The sequence below is a fragment of the Galendromus occidentalis genome, unplaced genomic scaffold (assembly GCF_000255335.2).
Source record: "Galendromus occidentalis unplaced genomic scaffold, Mocc_1.1 scf7180000077383, whole genome shotgun sequence".
In the NCBI taxonomy this organism is placed as follows: domain Eukaryota; kingdom Metazoa; phylum Arthropoda; class Arachnida; order Mesostigmata; family Phytoseiidae; genus Galendromus; species Galendromus occidentalis.
Window position 1 is genome coordinate 255,154 of NW_003805371.1, and position 10,316 is coordinate 265,469.

The following is a 10,316-nucleotide window of genomic DNA, read 5'->3' on the forward strand; positions in this document are numbered from 1 at the left end:
ATTGCTCTTAGCGCCAAAGACGGACAACGTTTCTTTGCGGGTCGGGTACATTTTTTTGTAGCTCGGGCTTTTGTCGTTTTCTCTGTGTTTCTGACATCATGTTCGCCGCCGTCGTCTCCTCATCTCTCTCTCCGGTCGAGTTTCTCACTTTGTTTGTTTTTTGTGTTTTTAGAAATTTTCGTAAACAAATATCCTTGCGTCTCGTAGCATCATCTCATCTGTATATGAAAAATATGAAATATCATTCTCGCTGCTGCGTAAACTTCATCATCATCATCTGCTCTCTGCGTGTGAATATAGCTCTGTTCGTCGTTTGACTGTTCCGTGTGTTACGCCTCGCGTCGCGCCCTTCCTGGACCCTGATCGAACTCTGCCTCCCTCAAGAAATCTCTCGACTGGGTGAAAGTTGGGATATAGTGTTTTGACTCGGTTCAAGCGAACCATCAGAAGTATTTCTCGCATTTTAATCATTCCATATGAACTAGATTTGTTCAATAAATGAGGCCTGAGTTCGGACAAGAGAGGCAGGGAACAGCGATGGCGACAACGTCGAGGGAAGGCACGACTAGTCGTGGGTTTGAGATGTCACCAGTTTCGAATGGCTGCCTTCGTTCTACTCATCGAGAAAAAAAAACACATCTCCCATCGACCGTTTCACGCCGGTCTAGGGAGCGTTTGAGCCTATTCTCGATCCAAATGAAGACTCTGGATATCGTGATCCTCATCACCGTTCTCTCCATTATTTTGTGGTGGAGGTGGAAATGTTTTCCTTCTCTCTCCTCCTCTCGTTCTCGTTGCTGAAATTCCACTCGGAACTGACGTTGTGGTTGCTCATTGCGAACTTTGAAACGATGCCTCATCATCGTCAGGCATCAATATTGGCGAAACATCTCAAGAGACGTCGCTCGCGACCGGAGCCACCGCGACCCATCGGTCCCCCGACCGCGGTCCGTATCCGAGCTGCGATAGTCATCGCTGTCATGACGACAGCGACACCTATCGCAATCGAAGCCATCTCAGTCGCTCAACCGACTGTGGGAGCGGTGAGTTCCGGTCGCGAACTCGGAGGGCTCGAGAACGAGGGGCAGGAGAGAGAAGGAAAAAGCTGATGAGACGGATGAAAATAGACAATTCGTCCATCTCGGGCTGGCCAATAACCGGGGCTGTTCCGTCCTTATTGTGTCAAAGCTATCATGGCCGCCGCACCCTACCACCACCGCGGCTTACCCGACCTTACCACCGGCGGTATGCTTCGCTCGCTCTACCTAATTGATAACCACCTTTCGAGGGCTTTCAGCAACACCCTCACTCCTCTCGCCCGCTGGATGAGACTCCAAACGGAGAATGTCTTTCACATGCGCCTTCCGCCGGGGCCCTCGCAGGAGCTTTCGCATAGAAACCCTTCTCTCATTTTCTTCCGTTTGTTTCCGTCTCGCATTCCTTGCCTGCTGCATTCCTTGTTGCTGTTGATGTGCTTCGCTTCTTTATCACTCGATGCGTTCGAAAGAGTTCGGTCGCTGTACTTTAATTGTCCATCACTCGAGTTTCTCTTTTTTGTCGTATGCACGTTTTTTTTCTCCTTTCTGTCGGAAGAGGAGCAAAATTTTCCACCACAATGTACGTTTTTGCCGATCGTTCGTCCACGCAGGATGCTATCGCAGTTCCTTGTATGATTCACATTTTTCTTTTCAATCTCCATCATCAGTCCTTGCTTGGTGCTTCACTGTTCGCCGGTTAGGCAGCTTCGTCAGGTTGTCCTTTTCTTGTCCAGATTTCGCTCGGTTTCGTCGGAGGAAGATTATTTCACTTGTCCGGTCGTTCCGTCCGTCGTGGATTCATGTAACGTAGGAACTGCTGCACTGAGACGAGAATTTCCGGGAGGGGGAGGAAAAGTCGAGACGAATATATCGACCGAACAACAAGTGGTTGTCGACAGCAGCAGCGACGACGACGGCGGCGACGAAATCTTCTGCTTGACCCGTAGCGAAGTGACTGCCTGTTGCTGGACGAAATCCAAGAGCACTCGAAGTTTTTTTCCCCGGTGGGCATTGATGCTCGTGTCCGTCTGTTACCTTTCTCTCACACTGTGCTTTTCTTTGAGAAAAAGAGATTTGTTGCATATTTCCACTCGATTGTGTCACCATTCGGACGAGCGAGCACCATTGCCTTGAACGCCAATCAAGTCGACGGAAGATGAGAATTCAACCGAATTGCTCAAGCAGTCAGTCAGTCAGGCAGACAGGCAGCGGTGACCGCAGTGTCGCCGTCACCGCTGCTGTTGATATGACGTTGATGAGTTGTTGTTGTGGCGGTAGGAGTAGCAGTGTTGTGGCCGTCGTTATTGCTGTCGCTGTTGTTGCTCTCGTCGAGTCTTTTGGCGTCGATGTCGAAGAGTACTATAACTAGAGTTGGAACATCCTGCGTGGACTGAATGCGGCTATCACAGTTAAACTGGAGGGGTTGCCGTGGCGGAATCACCGTTGCTTCCCAGAGAAAGGGATTTGAGACGACGACGTCTCGCCAAAGCTGAGTCGCCCGGAGGAGATAAGTCCATGATACATGGCTCCGGCGAAGACGATGGCGGAGTTTCTTCGGCACTTCGGACCGCTTCGAGGGCGGCCGAAACCTCTTCGTTGAGGGTCTGATGGTGAGTTACCAAGCGCTTCATGGCATTGGCGGCATCGGCGAAATTTTGAAGATGATTGGCCGAATTGTTGCGTCGCATCACCGATGGGGTCTCGAGAGCTGTTGTCGGTCCACCTCGGGCGACCCATGCCTGTTTGAGGACGACGTCAGCTGTGAAACGGCGCTTGACGTCTTTCACCAATAGGTTGCGGATGAGATCTTTGGCATCTTCGGAGATGGCGTTCCACTCGCGTTCGGGAAACTCGTAGTAGCCGTCACGGATGCTGTCAAATAGCTTCTCTTGACAGTGCGAACAAAATTCACCTCTTTCCCAGCCGCAGCCGCTTCCGCAGCTTCCGTAAAATGGCGGATAGCCGCAAAGCAGCATGTAGGCAATGACGCCCAAACTCCAGAGATCACATCTCTTGTCATAATAAACGGCTTGACCAATGAACGCGCCCACCACTTCCGGTGCCATGTACTCCGCAGAGCCTACGGGCGTCAAAAGCTCAGGGGTCGATACGGGACTAGACTCTTGCAGTATAACGCCTGATCCTAAATCAAAATCGCAAATTTTCACGGGGCTGACAGAGTTCGGGGAGGCGCACAAAATGTTTTCGGGCTTGAGATCTCGATGGGCGATGCCCTTCTGATGAAGGAACTGCAGTGCCGAAGCGAGTTGGGCGACTACTTCGGATGCTTCTCGTTCAGTGAAGTGCACCTTCTCCTGAATGTGCTTCAGAAGAGGTCCTCCATTCATTTTCTCGAATATAAGGTAGAAACGATCGTTGTCCTCGTGGAAGTCCAACAGCTGGATGATATTCGGATGACCGGAGCATTCGCGCAATGTCTCCACTTCGCGAAACACCCTCTGCCTCGAATGTCCGGGAACGTCTTTGATGATGACTTTGACAGCGACTTCGCGGCCCGTGTTCCGCTCAATGGCCGAGAGCACTTGAGCGTAGGAACCCTCACCGAGAAATTCGCCCGTTAGTTGATAGAGATCATGGAAGTTTTTCTCGGTGAAACTGTAGCCGGATCGCTTTTTCTTCTTCCTTTGAGTTCGACCGCTCGTCACAGGAGAAGTTGGGAAGTCTCCGAGCGCGTCGGCGTCCGCTTCGATTCCTGAAGAACCAGATCCGGAAACCTTCGACTGTTGGCTCAAACCCGTATCCGCCGAGATCTTCAGTCTGGCTTCGCAGTCTCCGATCAACACGGAGAGGTCAGCTGTAAGCAACAAAACACCCCGATCAGTCATAGAGAATTTCGTGGCCGGTTCGTATTTGTCATCGGCGGCATTTCATACCCGAATACCTAGCAGCCGTACAACAATCTTGATTCATGGAATAAAGTGAGAGATCACCGAGCGAATAGATAGGATCGACGGGAGCGTCTCGCTTTTCGAGTCTCTTTTAGTAGACAATTTGATCGCCACGGGACAACCGATAGCGAGTGCCCCGAATCGTCGGTCGGAGGTCTATCCAGCCAGCCCATAGGTAGCTGTTGCCATGCGGAGAAGCTTTCACAGCCGAGCGCGATATTTTCGCTCTCATTGATCTTAATCCGAGTCTACTACATCGGCGATAACGATACCGGAATCGACCCTGATGAGTAGTATTGTCTGTCACAGAAACGAAGTCAAGGATCGATGCGCTGGCTGCGCACAAGCTTCGAACGATGTATTCATCGAGCTGTTGCCCTCAAGCAGCAGCGGCAGCAGAGTCTACGAAAGCGCTCGCACGTAGCAACTATCTCAAGATGACCCGTCAGCTGGCAGAAGTCAAATCAAAGATTAGTTCTCGAAAGACTCCGTTGCTCCATTGAAAGCTCGCACCTTGACGGGGCACGATGTTTCAGTCACGGTTGAACAGCTGCAGCAGCCTGAAGGCCCTGAAGTCGAATCGAGAGCATAAGCGCCCCAAATCGAGAAATGTTCACATATACAGAGCCGCTGCCTGACGGACACTCGTTCCGGCGGCAATCACCCCCACCCCTCCCCCTCTTCCCGAAATCTCATGGTCCATGGTTTCATTGATCTCTATGAGAGCCAAAGTCGTGACACCGATCCGCGGGATTCCCGAATTCGCAAGGCGTCTTCTCTAAAATCAGAACACTTTTCCTTTGCTGTCCATGCTACTCAGCCACCGAAGCTTCATCCATCGATGGCATCAGCAGCTGGCTGAGTTTCCATTCACTTCCGTGGTGGGAAGCAGGAATCGGGCAAGCAGCAAACGCTGCTACGGCTCGTCCAGCAGCTGATCAAACGGACGCTTGAATCGTCGAACTCGTCGTCGTCGCCGTCGTCACGGCCAATCTGCGCTGGTAGTGAGACCAGAGCGCTCGAGCCCAGAACAGTTAGTCCCATGCAGGAATCGATGCATGGCAACAACGCCCGTACACCTTCCGAGGCCGTATCATCGACAGCAGAGAGACCGGCTTTGGCTTTTAGCCTCTTCTCCGGCCGGAGGACACACAGACACCCAGAGTCAGCCAGTGTATGCGCAGTCTGCGCAATGGGAGTCCGTTGACTTTTCCAAAATGGACGCCGATGCCTAATTTCGCATGAAGCGATTTCTATTCGCCGATCGAAGAAAGTCTGAAAATTGACGACGCGGGAGATACTTGAGAAATCATCTCGAAAATGAGCATTCGAGAGACTTCTGCGCGACAACGCTACTCCACTGTCGACAGCAACCCGGCAGCCACAGAGGGAGAAGGGTGACTATGGCCGACTGGCTGGCTAGCGTAGCGACGCTAGCCGACCAGCTATAGCGACCGAGCAAGCATCTGGCGACTGCGCCGCTAACAACAAAATGCTTTTCCTCAGACTTTCATGTTTCACTATCGCTCTCCGACACGATTTTGCGGAGGTGCACGGCACGTCATCGAGGTACTGTCACAAAGACCGCGATTGGGGTATCGCCCGCAAGTAGCAAGTCATGTTGCGTCCGAGGCTGTTCCTTGTCTCTTTCTGTGTGAGCGTAAGCGCTGTTTACGACGGCGACGCTTCAACCTTCGATTTGGTTTCTTCAATAGCGACGACGAGCATCGGTTAACCGATAGAGAAACAATAGCTAGCCTAGGCATTTCAAATGAGCCGCAAACAACTTACCCTGCGATGACGGCAGAACAGGCGAGCTTGGCAGCGAGCTCAGATTCAGTTCGACGGATTCGATGGCACAAGGCCTTCGGGGTTCCGACCTGCCAGGAATGGCAACAGGCTCGCTGATTTTCATCATGTTGCTGCAGCAGATGCAATAGTTGCTCCTCGGTTTTCTGTTGTCGGTTAGTCAGTTCGTCTGTCTGTCTATCAGTCCGTTCGTTCGTTCGTCCGTCAACGAGAGGACGATTCGGAAGTTCGAGGTTGAAGCCGTTGAGGAGACGACTTATCTGAGTATCCACAATTCGCAGAATCAACAATTGATGGCACTTCACTGCTGGAGGATCTTCTTCTGACACGGTCACGTTTCCAGTCGTCGCCACGCCGGTTAAATATGAGATCGGATGCTGTTGGCTCTCGTTTTGTGCCCAGTTGCTATCGGATATGCTGTTGGTAGCATGTACAACGTTGTGAAGAATGCGCTCCTCAGGCCGGTGGTTGGGCACTGAGGGTGTCGATGTTGTCGATTTCTTCTCTGCCGCACTCAGGATGGAATCGGTGCTTGAAGCCTACGCTGCCCCTCAGGGCCGACGGCAGCCTCACTGCAACACAAAATGGCTAAAACGCGACTTCCCTGAACTTTCACATTGGCGACACGAAGCCGTCATCAAGACGACTCGGTTTTATAGTGGACCCTTTCGCCTCTCGCTCAACACCTCTCTCCGGCTGACTTACCCTCGGAAGGGACCGGCGTCCAACCAATCAGCGCGCGACGAATATAAACAAAAACCTCATAGGCTCCTCCTCTTCAAGGACAGCTGACAGAAAAAACTCACTTTTCTCACTCGTTTCATTTGTTCTGCAGTATCGTATCGAATATCCCGCGAGCCATTAGATCTTCGAGACGACTCCCGAATCGACGCGACATGACAGAAATCGCAGCAACGGGAATTTCGGGAAATTTTCCTCGCGGAAACCCAGAGAGACCGGCTGTGTTCGCCGCCGCCGCTACACATCGGACCATGCAGAGAGAAGCTCGCGGAGAAACGGGGAGAGCGGTCGAGAGAGCTGAAACCCTGTAACTGCGCAGCAACAGAGACGCCGAGAACATTCGAGACGCTTAGGTCGATATTCGGGAATTCGGGTTAGATCTGTCGCGTTGGACATGAGGGACACGCGATCGAGTACCCCAAGGAATGTCCCATTGTTTCATCATAAATTACAATTGCGCCTTGGCTTATTCAAGAGTAACCGGCTGGCTGTCGTCAGCAAGCAGATGATGATATTATGATGATGACGACGCCGGAGGAGAAGAGCAGACGACACGGGGCTCTTTGTCAAGCCATCCGTTTCGGACGGTTGCCACCACCGAAAACTGTTGTCGATCTACCCTCGAGTAGGGGGCCAACAGTGCGCGAATTCTCGCTCGATGGGATTCCGACTGTCGTCGATCGAGTTTCCGTAGCCTGCTCCCTATAGAAGGCTCCGGATCACAAGTCCGAGGAATGACAGACAGATGATGAGAAACTCTTGATTCACCTTCGCTCACTGTCGGCGCTGTCTCGCTTCAAATCAGAGAGAATCCCGAAGTAGATGGTCGTGCTCTCTCTGGTGAACCGAATCGCTCATTGCGGAGACGCTATGCACGTTCCCCATCCGGAGTAGGTCTACATTTTTCCAAGCGCTCACTCGAACCCCAGAGTCACGGTCCTTTTTCTCTTTCTGACATCGTAGAAGAGCCCCCGGGGGAAGGTTTTCTGTTCAGCAGTCACCACGAGAGTCCCGCCCCGTCCAGGGAGCATCCAGGAAATCGATCTTGGGCTCTTGCTCCACATCCTGACCGAATCCGGAGTTCTTATCATGCTCGAGTTTCCAGGAGTTCCTCGTCGGGGAAAGAGAGCGGCGGCGATATATGCAAACGGTGAAGTGAAAAGACTCCGGAGAGTTGTCTGTATGAGGGGGCGACTGACGACGATACATCCCATGGAGAAGGTGCCGCATTGATCTCGAATGCTGATGGGCTGACCTCTTCCTGGTGAAGAATAACTCGGATTGAAGCTCCAGGAAAAAGTTGGAAGACGGAGGATCAACGTGGCTATGACTACCTGGACCATTTCCATGGCTTATTGTCTGTAAGACCATGTCATGGCTTCAGACAGCGAGATCAATCTTGGTCGATGTCATTACCAAGAATCGTCCGCAGACTGGGGACTCCCTGATGCTTTTAATGTGGTCAGCTCACCAATCAACGCCGGCCCTCATCTTCTCAGAACTTTTGATATGCGTCGCATTAGCATGTCAGCGGTCAGGTCGCCGTTGAAACTCCGGAATTCTCGCCCCGGCTCTGAGTTCCTCGAACTATCATTGAAGAATTGAAGACAGAGGTGAAACCTCTAGATTTTGATTATAAATCTACTCAGTTCAGGGTGACCTGAAGAGAGCATCGGGACCTTTTGCTTGAATCATCCGATGGAACATCGCTGTATTATGCAGACAATTCGATCTTTCCTTGCGGAGCTGCGCAATATCATCGGGAAAGTGGCTCAAATCGTCGCTCATTATGGCACCACTGTCGAGGAAATGACGAGGCGAAAGTAGCGGAACAATCCGAAATTCGAGGGTCTATTAAGAGAACCCTTCCACCAACGCTACATCCGGCACGAAACGTTAAAGCGACGGTCTATCGGTAGCGTTTTCTTCTTCTAGATCGTATATAATTATTCTAAGGTTCCGATTTCTTTCTCCTGCCAGGGGTGAACGACCGGAGGATTCTAGGAGAATCGTTCTCCCTTGTTCCCCCACCCCGGTGTCCTGCTGCCGTCCTCCTCAGTAATCTATGGGATTCTAATTTTTCCTCCCACAGGAGCAACGCGAGAGCCTACGTTACTGGTTCCCTAAGATTTTTGATGGAACTCCCCTCCGTGGGAATTCTGTACAATTGATGAATGGGCTCGGCGGCGATTTTCGGACTCCAAGGCGTTCCGTGTGGGGGGGGCGAACAGATCCCTGTATGGGTTCTCTGAGCGGGACATAAGCTGCGATGAGCAAGAAAACGGGCGACCGCTTCGGACCTGGGCTCGGCCCGACCGGCGGCGCCAGGCCGTCACTCAGCGTTTTTTCTCAAACCTCGAGAAACCAAAATCCTCTGCTCCGTGAACCGAGTCGATCTCGAAAAATTTCAGTTCTTCCAGACCATTCGATCCGGCCGACCTGCTTCCCCGAGCGACGCAAGCAGCCGGAGATCCCAAGGGAAGTCGGGAGATGGGGGGTGGTCCGTCGCATAACTTCCAGCTCAATTGATGCGATTAGTCTGAATCAAGAAATCCAGACTCGATCCGAATGATCGGCAAGACAAAATCGTGTGATGAATGGTCACGCGTTTCGCCAAGATACTGCACACTCGGCATTCGGATTTTCCCGCTTCATCTGAGTGTATTTCCATCCGCTAGACAACTTTTCCCGAAGGAGTCTCATCCATCTCCGAGACCTGACGGCGATGAGTCCTCTTGATTGCAGCGGCAATCGTGCGGCGAGACCTCGGACTCTTAAGCGAAATCATTGATCTTTTCGAGGGGACGACTTTCCTCTTTTGCGAGGAGTGATTGTTATTTGATTGCCGGGAGAAACTTCCAAATGAGCCAGCATGTGGAGGGGCGTCCATCGAGATAGCTGGTTTGAGCGTGTTTTCAGCTCTAGTTTTCCCGTAGCGCAAGAAATAGTCGGCGATCCTCTCCTCAAGCTTGTCTACTACTGAACTGACTACGGGAATGATACCAGAATGGCCGTACAGTAGAATGTCACGAGAAGCGGGAAAATTCTCGACAATGGCTCTCGCACAACAGATTAAAGCAGGATTGAAACTGTCCGGCAATTTCTTCCACCGGCTTGACGAATAGACTGCTCGAATTGGTAAGGTCCAGGATCGAACAGCTGTTCTGAAAGAGCATTCCAACCATCAGACATCCCGTGACTCATGCTCAGAAGAAACCCTGGAGACCGCTCACTTCGATTAGCCCGAGAGGAGGCACATCCGGGTATGCTGGAGCAGGTTCCCGTGTACAGGCTTGACATCGAAGCCTCTCGATTGAATTCCTCGATCTGAAATACGAATTCGAGGAGCAAGTACCTGCTCCCATTTATTCGGATGCTTACCTCGCTCGAACAATACAACGTCTATTCTGGCGGAAAACTCGATCATAGTGCTGTAGCGACGCCGACGGATGCACATGCTCTAACAGAGAGCCTTGTTGCTAGGTTGTCCGGGTTTCTTGAACCATATGACTCATACACCGAGAACGATGGGTTGATTTCACGGCGAATCCTCGTTCCCGATTGCTTGCTCAGTCCAGCCGTCCTAGCTCTTGGCTCCAAGCGAAACTCTACCTGGAACTGCAGAGTTCGTTTCTCTTGCGAGAAGAAAATAGTTGAGTTTTCACGGATGGAATGAAACGAGATCTTTTATACCTCGAACGCATTGAGTCCTCTCGGCTCGAAGACCATATCGAGTGTTTCTTATAGTGCCGTAAAACAACCGATTCGGTGGCTTGAGCAGATATGGCGACCGAAACTCGAGCTTTCCCATGCTCGAAAA

At 51.6% G+C, this 10,316-nt stretch overlaps 1 protein-coding gene across 1 annotated transcript; it reads right to left on the minus strand.

Moving 5' to 3' along the window:
• Positions 1-2,182: 2,182 nt before the first annotated feature.
• Positions 2,183-9,284, minus strand: LOC100907368 (MAP kinase-interacting serine/threonine-protein kinase 1-like). The gene is made up of 3 exons (XM_018639147.1): positions 9,243-9,284; positions 5,248-5,347; positions 2,183-3,852 (listed from the first exon to the last, which is right to left on the minus strand). Exons 1-3 carry the CDS (start codon positions 9,282-9,284, stop codon positions 2,447-2,449), a joined length of 1,548 nt encoding a protein of 515 aa, XP_018494663.1. The 3' UTR covers positions 2,183-2,446.
• Between the last annotated feature and the right edge of the window lie 1,032 nt (positions 9,285-10,316).

Bases quoted from the DNA above. Each gene is read 5' to 3' on its own strand.
- LOC100907368 (XM_018639147.1), bottom strand. From the start codon at position 9,284: ATGATTTCGCTTAAGAGTCCGAGGTCTCGCCGCACGATTGCC. The intron at 5,348-9,242 runs GCTGCAATCAAG...AGTCGGCCATAG, and splicing joins GGTCTCGCCGCACGATTGCC to TCACCCTTCTCCCTCTGTGG. The intron at 3,853-5,247 runs GTATCTCCCGCG...TGTTGCTTACAG, and splicing joins TTTTCGAGATGATTTCTCAA to CTGACCTCTCCGTGTTGATC.